The 13,238-nt window shown below is 32.8% G+C and overlaps 1 protein-coding gene across 1 annotated transcript; it reads left to right on the plus strand.

Moving 5' to 3' along the window:
- The first annotated feature begins 1,457 nt into the window (after window positions 1–1,457).
- LOC140767644 (sm-like protein LSM2) lies at window positions 1,458–10,682 on the plus strand. Its single transcript, XM_073107640.1, has 3 exons — window positions 1,458–1,725; window positions 1,837–1,995; window positions 10,221–10,682. Exons 1-3 carry the CDS (start codon window positions 1,723–1,725, stop codon window positions 10,338–10,340), a joined length of 282 nt encoding a protein of 93 aa, XP_072963741.1. The 5' UTR covers window positions 1,458–1,722; the 3' UTR covers window positions 10,341–10,682.
- Window positions 10,683–13,238: the final 2,556 nt, after the last annotated feature.

Genomic DNA, 13,238 nt, shown 5'->3' on the forward strand with positions numbered 1-13,238 from the left:
TGTATGACTATAAATAGCGCAATCTTCAATCTAATACAATTATTACAAGGTGTTAATAGGTACTTAGCATTGATATATAATATAAAAAATTCGATATGATTTTTTAAACATTTGTTTTTTAAATCCCTTTGTGGGGGATTGTTATTAATTTCAAAATTGATTTAAATTTGAAATTAGTAATTAAAGGAATTTAAAGCTCAAACATTATAAGAATTTTAAAAGTTTTGTAATGATCATAATGGTCATTTTAAAATGATTAATAGACTGAATTTATTTAGGGGTTACAAGCTCCGAAGAAATTGAAAAGGCCTCAATACCTATTAAAATCCTATTTATTCAAAAGAAATATATTCAAATATAAATCTTTGGCTACTTTTTTCTCAAAATTTTCTCTTATATATTATTTTGATCAAATTAGAGGAGTGTTGTTCTTATAGAGACATAGGAACGAGATTTTGGGTTGTACTTAGAGGAAAGAGAGGTGAGGTGGTAACTATATTTTAGTGTGCCTCATAAGACATAGTTCCTTATCTTTTTATATTATTATTTATATTAAATAATATTTATTCTTTATTTTTAAATATAACTAAATTTACTATGTGCATAAATATTTTATGTTAAATTTTTTAAAATTTACAGGAGGTAGACAATGATGAGTAGAGGCAGATGAAATGACAGATGAAGAGAGAGAGAGACGGAGGTGATATCTTTCACTTAGTTTTCTATTATTTTTCTGACATTGCTTATGGAGTGCTAGTTGTCTAGCCATGTTTAGTTTGAGTTTAAATCCTGAATGTTTATTTTGTCGGTTTGCTAGAGGTCAAAATAGGCTCGAATTAAATCTAATTAATTTAAATTTAGATTTAAGTTTGATACTTAAAGTTAGGCTCTAAACTAAGTTTAGAGCTCTAGAGCTCCGCTCATTACCCCCTCATCCCTAGCTAAGGGTGACCAAATTTAGCTCGAGTTGATAATCGATACAATAACTCGGTTTTAAACATCTTTGAGCTTAGTCTAATTAAGTTGGAATAGTAAATGAGTCAACTTGCCCGTAGATTAATAATCAGCTTGTATTCATATTTTTTACTTCAATCCATTTAAACTATTTATGACTCAACCCGCAAATAACATACTATAGAAAATCTCATTAATAACCCATTTATAATATAAAAAATCTCATTAATAACCGGTTTATAATCCGAATAACTAGGTTATAATATAAATTTTTTTATTAATAACACAATTAATTATAATAAAATAACTGTTTATAAGTTGAATAATTTATATAAATTAAATAATTTGTGTCAACGAATAACTCGTTTAGAATTAATATAACTCGTTTATTGATCGAATGGTGATTGTATTTAAAAATTCCAATCTGTTTAATAAATTGATTCGCGTTCGCATCCAGAATTTTAGTCCGATTAATAAAGGATGTGTATCCGTGTTTGTAACACGGTGCTGCTTGAACCCGGCTAAGCGACCGGATCGGTACCCCCTCGGGCCCTAGCTACCACCTCCATTCCAATTTTCACAAACCCTACGGGGCTACACCTTGATCAGCCGCCACCCTTCCCCTCCCTCTTCACCTGTCAAAGTGACGTCTCCTTCCCCCTCGCCGTCGCCCTCTGCCATCATCTCCGCTCCCCCCTTTGCCGTCGAGTTCCTCCGCTCCGACGGAGACGAGTCGCTGCCCGAGCAAGAAACAGAACCACCACCAAGATGGTATTTTTCCGTTCCCTTTCCCTTTAGATTTCTTCTTGTCCTTCTTATTTTTGTTATTTGATTCCAATTTAGTTCTATTCCGCCGTTCTCTACCTTACTCCACTTTTGCAGCTATTCTTCTCGTACTTCAAAGAGTTGGTGGGGAAGGAGGTGACCGTGGAGCTCAAGAACGACCTCGCCATCAGAGGCATCCTCCACTCCGTTGATCAGTACCTCAACATCAAGCTGGAGAATACCCGGGTCGTCGACCAAGACAAGTATCCCCACATGGTATAATCCCCCTGTTCTTCCTTTCTCTTGTGTAACCTACGTTCTTAATTGATATATTTATCAGTTTGTTTTAGTTCTAGTAATTGGGCTTTTGTACGCTTTATAAAAGGTGAAGTCGGGAAGTGGGTTTGTTTTAGATTTAGAGTTTATGAGTATAAACCCTATTTTGCATGTGGGCTATTAGGGTTAGGTTGTTTTTACTATTGTTAAGCTGGGAATTTGGGTGTCAATGCTTCTTTTCACCTTACTGATTGATGATGTTTAAGTGTTTGGTGGAGAGATTGAATTCTATGATCTTTCTCTAGCTTAATTCGTCAATTTGTTTAGCTTTGGTCATATGGAGCAGCATTAGGAAATTTTGTTTCCTTGATTTTATCACTATTTGCTGATATATTCGACACGGAGATGAAAGTAGCATTGTCCTGTAAAGTGTTAAATATCTGGTTAGATTTCTTTGTAGCACCCATCTCATAACATGTATTGTCATAATTATGGTTTTACTCAACCTAGCCGACTTGACTACCCTGCAGTCCATAAGTTTTAACTTCTGTTTATGGAGACGTGGCTATTTTGAAGTTTCTTTCTCAACAACTTAAAGTAAAATTACAATGAAGTCATGATAGACTATAGATTTAATGATTTATGCCTACTCAGAGTCTTGTGGCCTTCTCTATGGAAATAATATAATAAAAATTGAAGTCCTTAGTTGTTTGTTGTAGGCTTGTTGTCATTTGGCTGGTAAAACAAGAATCCTTCTCTGAAAATTGAAGTAAGCTTGGAAGTTGGAACAAGGACTAGATCTTCAATGTTCTTAAAGGTGACCATGGAAAGTGGACTGTTGAACACCACATATTGCAATTGTGTACTTGAGTTTGCTTATATAGTTGGTTAATGAATATATGTCTACTAAGTAAATTATGAAATTAATGATGTTGTGTGATTCTTTGTTAGTGGATTGGTGGAACAACGAAGAGGAAAAGTAAACTGATTGATTTAGTGCATAGAGAGTATGAAGAGGAGGCAGGGAAGGGCATGAGAAATGATAGAAGTGAAGTAATGATGGCGGGATTTGGGTGAGGGAAAGAGGTTGAGGGGTTAATCAGGAAAAATCTAACAATATTACTGCTAGTCATGCAAGATTCTATCCATGAAGAAGCAGAAATCCCTAGCTTGCCACATCGAATTTGTTACGGTTTTATATCTAGGCTTGGATGATGAGAATATTGCTTTGTGGTGTTAATTTATGATTTTCTCCTGTGTATATTGTTGGGTTTCTGATATTGAAGTCATCAGCTAAACTATGACTTATTTTTGGGTTTGGTTTAGTACACCTAATAGATGAGCTAATGTTGGTTTCGCTCACTTGATTTATGTGGTTAGTTTAAGTGAGATTTGGGACTCATTGTAAAAGGAAGCTTACAGTCCAGAACCATCAAAAGAAGAAAATAAGAACCAAATAAGGATGTAGTCACATACCATTTCCAATGATTGACACGTTTCTTCAGTTGGATGTCGAAATCCTTATTATTAAGCATATTACAAATTATTGAGGCATATGGAAGCAACATGCTAGATAAGGAAGCAATGCTTTTTGCTATCTATATGGTTAGAGAACGGTCTTCACAATGGTAAGAAGCATCTAATTTTGCACATGAAAGAAACATATTCAGTTATTTTTGTTCCTCCTATTTTATTATTTTGACATTTGTCTTGAATGGTGGCAACTGAATAATCAGTTATGCTTTTGATAATACTTGTCTGCATCTTCAATTTTTATGGACCAAAGTGCCTAGAAACTGGTTTCTGTTAAGGTGGTCTAATCTCTATGATTTTTCATTGTTAGATTTCAGACTCATATGATTGGCACCTAAAACCAAAACTTTGAAAATGTTGGGAGCTGTAGAACTACACGTGTTGGAACTCCAAACTACCAGTTGAGATTTAAATTGAAATAGATACTTTCATAGTTACATATCATGCTTTAGAGTTTTTAGCTGAGTCGGTTTTATTGTATTTCCTCACCGTGACTGGGATATAGATGCCTGTTTTGCCTTACACTTAAATTGACGAAACTACTCTTATTTGATAAACGTCAATTAATCCTTATTATGAACAAACCAGGGGATGGAAGATTGTTGATTTAATTCATCAACGACAGAAATGGTGCCTAACTACTGCACTGGGTCATGTAGATTATTTCCTGAAACTACCTACTTAGCCACTTAAAGTTAGCTCCAAACTCATTATCTTTCCTAACTTCTTTTAAGAAATTCTTATTCAGATTGTTATGTACTTATGTACCAGATTAACATAGTCAGCTTATTATTCGTTTATTAGTCCTTATTACATAAAAACTGGCGACAAAAAAAAAAAAAGTTGGTTTAACCCATAAATGGCAGAAAATGGTACCTAATTAACTTCCGTTGCGCTGGGGCATGTAGATTATTTCCTGAAAGTACCTATTTAAGCCAGCATAAACTTAGGCCTGTTATTCATTATCTTTTCTTCTTTTTTTATCAACTTCTAATAAATCCTTATTCAGATTGTTATGTTCTTTGTACTTATGTACCAAATTAACATTGTTAGCTTATACCCAACTTACCCCTTAAAAACCCTTGTGTTTTGCATGGATGGACTTCAAAGCTAATTAACCACCAAATTTTCATCAATTAAATTTTCGAAGACCACTGTTTTGAAAAGCAGCAGTATAAACCGAATATGGGGTTGCATAGGTGGTGGTGGTCAATCAATTGCCTCACACATGCATTATTTGGTCCTCATATGTGGTCTAGTCTCATATAAGCCGCATTGGTAGACCAAGGATGGCTGTGTTGACCACTGATTGGCACGGCATGTTCGTGGCACTTGTTGGCGTGCCGCAAGAGGGAGAGAAAGAGGAATGAAACTATTCACTCACCTTCACTCTTTGACCTCCTCGTCATTGCTTGTCGCTGACCTTGTTGTTGTTGTCGTCATTCGTGTGTCGGAGATCGTCGATAAAGCACTGCTCGTATTTGCTGCTTTGACGCCGATGCCTTAGCTCGAGGAGGAGGAAGAAGAGCTCGGCGGGTTGAATAAAACACTAAAGTTGCAGATTCGACGGTGATGGAAAGCTTGACGATTGATTTCGACGATGAGCAGATCGTTGCTAGGAGGCATGCGACACCCCTAGTGCCACGTGTCGGTACACCGCTAGCATGGTCAATGTCGATCGACACGCTCTCTATCGATTGACACGACCCTCATGCATACCATATCAACATAAGTGTCCACATCTTGACTGTATATGTAGACTAGCATATACCGCATTTGTATATGGGATCGTGATCGTATATGCATATGCTGCTGCATATTGATTGCTAACGACATATTTGTCACATATGCATATGTGCCCTTGTATGCATATTTAAATATTGAGATATTTATAGTCCATAATAATTCTTTATTAATTGATTTTGTTGGTGCAACTTATCATACGCCAAAATATTTATTGAGTAATTATATGATTATAAAAAGTAGCATCCTTAGTGGATATAATATCATGAAGATGATTCTCTATATATTACTTTACAATTGTTCCTATTTATTAGCTTATTATGCTAAAACATTTAATACACTAGATAGTTAAATAACTTATAAATTATTTTAATATTTTGGAAGAATACAATTTGCAACTCTGTGTTAGGCCAAAATTCATAGTGCCATGAATTTTCATCTTCACGTAAACCTCTTATACTTTTAATCTATATGTAGCTAATTGATAAATATTAACTTTAAGATAAATAAATTAAAATGTCCCTTTTATGCTACATCATCTAATTAGAGACAATTCTTTTAGTGAAAATCTTTTTCCCTTATGATTCTTTCATCTCAATCTTTCTTGCTTTTACATTTTGGAGATTGCAAAAAATTTGAGAAGAGATAGTATAAAGGTCAAAATGGTCAAAAGTTTTAACAATTTTAATAAAAGATTGCCTTCAATGTTAGTTTTGACAAAAAAAACTATTGGTTCTATTAGTGAGGTTAAATTGCAAATAAAAATTTAGGAAGACACTAAAGAATTTGGCCTAACTATAAGAAGGTAAAATGTATTTCCTTTTATAATTTTATTGCTAGATGGCATGCGCACCCACATATGCACCCAGATGCCGCTTATGCGCTATGCGATCACATGATAGTTTTCATATTGCAGCCGTTTTTCACAATATTATAAAAAACAGAATGTCTGTACAACATTCTTGTCAAGACGTAGCCCAAAGGGGTATCCACACAAAATCATGAGTTTTGAATGTACATCCAAATATAAAATTTAGAAGGGTATGTATACATGCGAATTAGGTATTTTAATGCATTGTTTGTAGGATCGGCCAAACCTGATCTTGATCTAGGCTCGATCTGGACTCTCTTTCTCTCAATCTTTCTTCTCACTCTCTCTTTCTCTTTCACTCTTTCTTTTTATTTTTCTCTCCTTACCGTATAACTATTGTTTTTCTTATGGAGAGATCTAGTTTCGACGAACTTCGATGACGTAGATCTAACTCTGGCGAACTCTAGTATGTAATTTTTTAATTTTATTTCTTTATTTCTCTCTTAGTCTTTTTGTTCCACTCTCTCTTTTCTTTGCTCTTTTTTTCTTCTTTACCCCACCATAGTTTTTCTTTCTTTTGTTTGATTTTCTTTCACTTACACTCGCACTCTCTTCCTAATCTCATCTTCTTTTCAGTTTTTCCTGCACTAAAGTTTTCTTTCTTTATTTTCTTATTTTTTGTCATTTTTTATAAATTTTTAGATTTTTTTTGCATTTTAAATAATATTTAGAATTTATGTAATTAAAAAAGTTCAATCCGATTTAGGCGATAGATACGGCCGATAAGATCGATCCAGCCTATTTGTGTCATTTTTTCAAAGGATTAATCCTAATCTCAATTTGTTGAACTTTGCTTTAATGTGGTAGACATGCCAAAAACCCTTTTGTAAACACCCAGTGCCAATTCTGATTGAGAGGAACTAGGAAGGCAAGGAAAACAGTAGTGTTTGTGGTTTGTGGGTATCATTAACCTTTTGAATGCCTACATTGCTGAAGGCCTCCCTGGGCAGTGTTGGGCCTGTGGCATGCCTCGTCATGCATGGCATGTGTTACCATTGCATGTGCCATCCCAGACAGGCATGACAATGCTTTGTTTGGTAGATATTCTAAGCCTTGGCACGAAAGATATTGGACTTTTCTCATTAGATTCTAATATAAACCAATTCACTAGACATTCATAGCAAATTTCTAGACAAAGCAAAATTAGACAATAGGATTTGCCCTAAAAGCTGTAGTGCTAGTTGATGGTCTATATATTGGTTGAAGCTTATGCCATTATCTTTATCTCTAAGGTAAAGTTAGGCCTAAGAGATGAATGAAGCTTAGTTCTTCTTACTTACTACTATTTTGGGCCCTATATTAATGAACATGAAACTATGGTTCGTCAGATCGACCGATTCAGATCTAGGCCCAATTCAAACTCTCTCACTCTTTCTTCTCTCTTTCACTCTTTTTTTCTTTCTCTCTTCTTACCATAGCCATTATTTTTTTAACGGAGAGGTCTAGCTTTTTTTAACGGAGAGGTCTAGCTTCGACAAACTCTGACGACATAGATCTAACTCCGACAAACTTCGGTATATAATTTTTTAATTTTATTTCTTCATTTCTCTTTCAGTTTTTTTTTCTTCCATTCTCTATTTTCTTTTCTTCTCTTTTCTTCTTTTTCGCTGCACCATAATTTTCCTTCTTTTGTTTGGTTTTTCTTCCATTCGCTTTCTTTCTAATCTCTTCTTCTTTTCAGTTTTCACTGTATCATAATTTTTCTTTCTTTATTTTTTTATTTTTTGTTATTTTTTCTTAATTTGTTTAGAAATTTTTCTGTATTTTTAAATAATATTTTGAATTTATGTAATTAAAAAAAGTGTAATCTGATTCGGGAGATTGATATGGCTGATCCGGCTGATATGTATTGTTTTTTCGGAAGTCCGATCCCGATCCCAATACCAAATTTTCAAACTTTACATGAAACACATAAACAATAAATATTGGATAATTTACAAGGTCTGTGGATGGTAGGAAACAACCAAGATGTGCACTTCATGAGGGTCTAGCTAGCTTTTCACTTGTTAGCACCATCTGATTAATGTGATCAAGCACTAATTTGAATCGTGAACTGAGAGACATTTATAATTTGCATATTCTCTCTTTCTCTGTTTGTTTTTCCACTCTGATTATTGTTCAGCATATTACATAAAATTGTAAGTCAAATAAATGATATCATAGAAATCCTTCATTTTTATTTTCATTGACATTCAGACAGTTGAGTTTTCACAAAATTTTTGAGTGGCTTCTATATAATTACATTACTGGACATTGTTATTGCATCTAAAAATAAAATGTCCGAAGAATCTACGTACTCTTAAATGGTGAATTCATTATGAATGTTCCAAACTTATAAATTACCGATTGCATACTTGCTAGTAGGGCGAATACCAATTCACACAATTGATTTTTAGTGACTACTGTAGTATTGATCTATTATCTCTTTCCCCTAGTAAATAATTAGGGGTTAGACTTGAGCTCTTTGGGAATCTTAAATATGTAGATAGACCAACTACTAGTTAAGAATTTTTCTAACATGTTTTAATTGATGTTAGATGCTTTATACATGTATGAATTAAATCCTACCCGACATATCTCGCCATGCCTGCCATATTGCCCCCATGTTGGCTGCTAGGTCCAGCATGAACTTGACCTGCCATAGATGGCCATCAAGCTCATGGTGTGGTGGTAGATCGGTAGTAGTTTAATTCCACCACGGAGCAACATTAATCTTTACTGGATCTTTTATTTGTCATTCAAATTTTATTTAAAAGAGTAGTACTTACCAGTGTTGGGTTTTAATATGAGAATCTTGGACAGCCAAAAATCATGCTAGGACACCATACTAGATTTATGATAGGTAGAGTTTATGGTTTATGGATGATGTGTCAGGTATATCTTTTCAGTGTTTGTAATCCCTCATTTACTTCATGAATAAGGTTTTTCTTATTCCGGAATAACAACAAAATATTATAATGACTCTATTTTAGAATACAAACACTATTTATTACAGACACTATTTATCAAAATTATATCTTATATCACACACTAATCTAATTACTAATTTACTCTTGATATCTATCCCATCAACTTAGTTTTATATTACATCAAAAGGTATTTATGGTAATTTTATCAAAAATAAAACAATTTTTTCCTATATTTTTCTTCATTTTATATCATATTAAATGTAATTATTACACCTTTATTTCAAAATACAAGTGAACATAGGAATAGCGATTCCTATAATAAAGATCTTATTTTTGAGGTAATAAACATGAATACTTATTCTAGAATTGATTTTATTCCTAAAACAAACGAGGTTTAAGCTCTCGTTCATTTTAGGAATAACTTTTTTTTTTATATTCTAGAATACAATTATTTATTTTAGAATAACAGTGAAACATCATAATAACTCTATTTTATAATATAAATACTATTATTAAAAATTACATTTTATATACCACACTGATCCAATTGTTAATTTACTCTTGATATTTATTCTATCAACTTACTTTATATCAAATTAAAGGGTATCCATGGTGATTTCGTAAAAATAACATTTTTTTTTCTTCACTTTATATCATATCAAAAATAATTATTGCATTCTTATTTCAGAATATAAGTAAACATAGGAATAGTTACTTTTAGAATAAAAACTTATTGTAGAAATAACAAAGAGAAATATCTATTCTATAATTTATCGTAGTTCTAAAGTAAACGAGGCCTAAGACTTTGCAGATTTGTGGAGTCCTCAGACCCCTTTTTGATTATTGCAGTCCTTAATAAAATTGAAAAAAAGAAAGCCGAGTAAGTTCATGCCTTCCTGATTAATAATAGAACATATGTGAGATCTTGATGTATTTGTACATGTGCTGAGTGATGTTTGACTGTTCAGACAGTTCTCTGATTACTTTCTTTACTAACCATGTAATACATATCTCAAATTCTCTGCCTTAATTTTTCAGTCATTGCAGTGTTGTGATAATTGAGCTAGTTGATATTTCTTGAAACCACTACATTGTTATTCTGATATTGTCTTATTCATTACAATTTAACTTCAATTTTTCCTTTTCTGTGTTGTATGCACTTTTGGTAGTTATCAGTGAGGAACTGCTTCATAAGAGGATCCGTGGTCAGGTATGTTCAACTCCCTCCCGATGGGGTAGACATAGATATCCTTCACGATGCCACAAGGAGAGAAGCTCGTGGAGGTTAATTCTGCAAGCAGCCAGTGTCCCATTTATGATGAACTGGTTGGGATTGTTTTTCATCACTTTTGGGGCCTTTGATGTACTTTTACAAAGTCATTGCAATTAGAATGGCGGAAAAGCGCTTGTTGATTTGGTAGAATTTGCAGGTGGTATCAGAATGATGTACTAATATATCTCATCATTATAATAGTTTCATGTCCTAAAATTTCTCAAAATTTTGGGGTGCTAGAGTCAAGTGCTGCAAAGTACCAGCTGGGTGTAAATCTTTATTTGGACTCATGTATGAGCTTCTATCCTACTTGTGCAGGATAATGCTTATTTATGTGCTTGATAGGCTTGCAGACCCAGTAATTTCTACAATTTTGGAATTAGGTTTTCTTATGTTTATCTTGTTGATCACTTTCTACACTTTCTATAGCTTCAAAAGTAAACTGGACATTTTGGAGAAGTAGCAAACCACGAGGACTTATTTTAATATCATTAGTAGATCATAGGATTCTCCTTTACTATATATTAAGTTGCAGCGATTGATTTTAAAAAAATGAACTCAGGTGAACTGAATCCATAGTATTGATAGAAAGGTTGATAAAGTATTTTTTTTCCAAAGCAGAAAATGTGAGGCTTGAGAGTTCAACTGCATCCTTTCATATTCCACATGCACAAACAAAGGTAGTGTTAATTGTACCTCTAAAGGTAGTGGTCTTTCAGATGGAACAAACTTGAGCACTTTATTTCTCTGAAATCTCTAGCAACCATTTTCTAGTGAATATTGTTAGATCAATGTCTTCTTTCTCCTTTTATTTTTGAGGAAAAGAAGTTTGAGACCAAGTATTTTATGGAATTTTTATGCTTTATACCTAATCTTTTTTGATCTATTTGAAATGGTCTCTACATTTTCTATCTAATCTCTAATGAAGGCCATATTTAGAAGTGGAAAAATTTCCAAACTAGTTTAGCTATTGCTAGTATTTTCTTTTGCCTTCTATTTTAATATTTGGGGAAAAAAAAAGATATCTAACACCTATAGAATTTTTATGCTTTACACCCTATCTTTTGATCTATTTGAAATGGCCTCTACAGTTTATATTTAATCACAAAATGTGGTGTTTGGATGTGGAATAATTACCAAACAGGTTTAGCTATGCTTATTTTTTTTTTAAAATTGATTAAGAACGCTTAAACCAGTTTAAACTATTATGGTGTCTGATTGTAAATTGATTCAATGTTATAATTGTTATACTGAAATTGCTTTGAGAATAAATGAGATTATATACTAATATACAGAAACACCGTTTTAGTAGATGAATGAAGTATATCTACATAACATTATTTAAATTAACTCTAACTTGTGTTAAAGTTTTTATGAGAAAAATGCCCACCAACCTGGTTTTAACCTGTAATACCCGTTTTCCCTAAAACGTAGTTACCGAATATTAATACCTATTTTTATCGCTAAAACTACTATTCTGCCCCTTAAACTTAGTTATATTGGAATTACTATTTTGCCCTTTCTGATTTAATGCACCACATAACATGTAAAAATGTCATTATTGTATAATATATATCAAATAGGGAAAACAAATCATGTATATGCAAAGAAGTAAATAAAGTTTCATCAAGTCATGATATGTCCATGATGTCCTAAAAGAGGCGCCAAAATATAAATCAATTAAAATCCCACTCAAATCTATCACATGAAATAAGAAAATCCATCATGATAAAAGATTCATCTAAGAAAATTCTTCAAGTAAAAAAGATGACTTGATTAGATGCAAGCAAGAAGAAATCTTATAAAAAACTATGTCAATCTCTCATGAAAACTGATACAAGGCAAAATGTTAAAATAGTAAATCCACCCTAAACAATAAGTTGGATGAAATATTACTTACTCCGTCGATCTCATATGAAATCTAACATATTCACATGAAAATTTTCACTTAAGCCCTTCCTAAAAGAGTTAAAAATACATTAGATCGCACTTTTGGTGTGGACAGTAAATACATAGATGTATTTGCATTGTAGCAGAGTTCTTTATTTTTGCCTTTTGATCTCAATTAATTTCTTTTGCTATTTGGAATTCCACTTTCATCATGGAAGAAGTGGAAATAGATGTTTCACTTTGAGATCTCAATTCTTCCTCCTTTTTTTCTTGAGCTTTAAAACGCGTGTTGAGCTTCAATAACCCTCCATGAAATTTTTCAAGAGATTGATTAGACTTTAATAGATCATGAGTGAGAGAATTTTTCAAAAGCTAATTTATAAATTCTGATTCTTTTACTCTCTCATTTATAATTTTCTTAGATTCTGTAAGTTCCTACAAGTGAGTTTCCAAAAATTTAATTTTATCAAGTAAGGAAACTTTTTCAAAAGGGAGATCACGAGTGAGAGAATTTTTCAAGTTCCGTAGAAACCTTTTTTTTTTAATCTTCATTAAAGTGCTCTGCGTCATTAATCTACATGGCTTGTAGTTTATTCATCTCCTTCTATGTGGTTAATCTCTTTATTTTGCCATTAAGTTTTGAATTTTCCTTCTTTAATTTATAAGATTTTCAAATAAGGTGTTGTAGGCGGCTTGTAGAACTAAGGACATCTCATTAGAACAGACAATAGATAATAAGGAGACAGTTAAGGTAATATGATTGTACTTTTAAGAATAATACTCGACAATGGAAGTATCTCAATTTGAATATTGTTCAACTTTATCTAACTCATCACACTTAAAATCATCACCAATTAGGTAATTTGATCTCTAATAAAACTCATTATCAAAGAAAACATGTGATGAAGGAGAAACAAAAGGAAATTCTAAAAATCCATGTCTCATAGATCTCTAATATAAGGGAAACCCGTTCTCATACCAAATAAAGAACTTATGGGGAGATAGAATTCCTAGACCGACTATG

Source organism: Typha angustifolia, chromosome 9, assembly GCF_048772165.1.
Source record: "Typha angustifolia cultivar Huaian chromosome 9, ASM4877216v1, whole genome shotgun sequence".
Taxonomy (NCBI): domain Eukaryota; kingdom Viridiplantae; phylum Streptophyta; class Magnoliopsida; order Poales; family Typhaceae; genus Typha; species Typha angustifolia.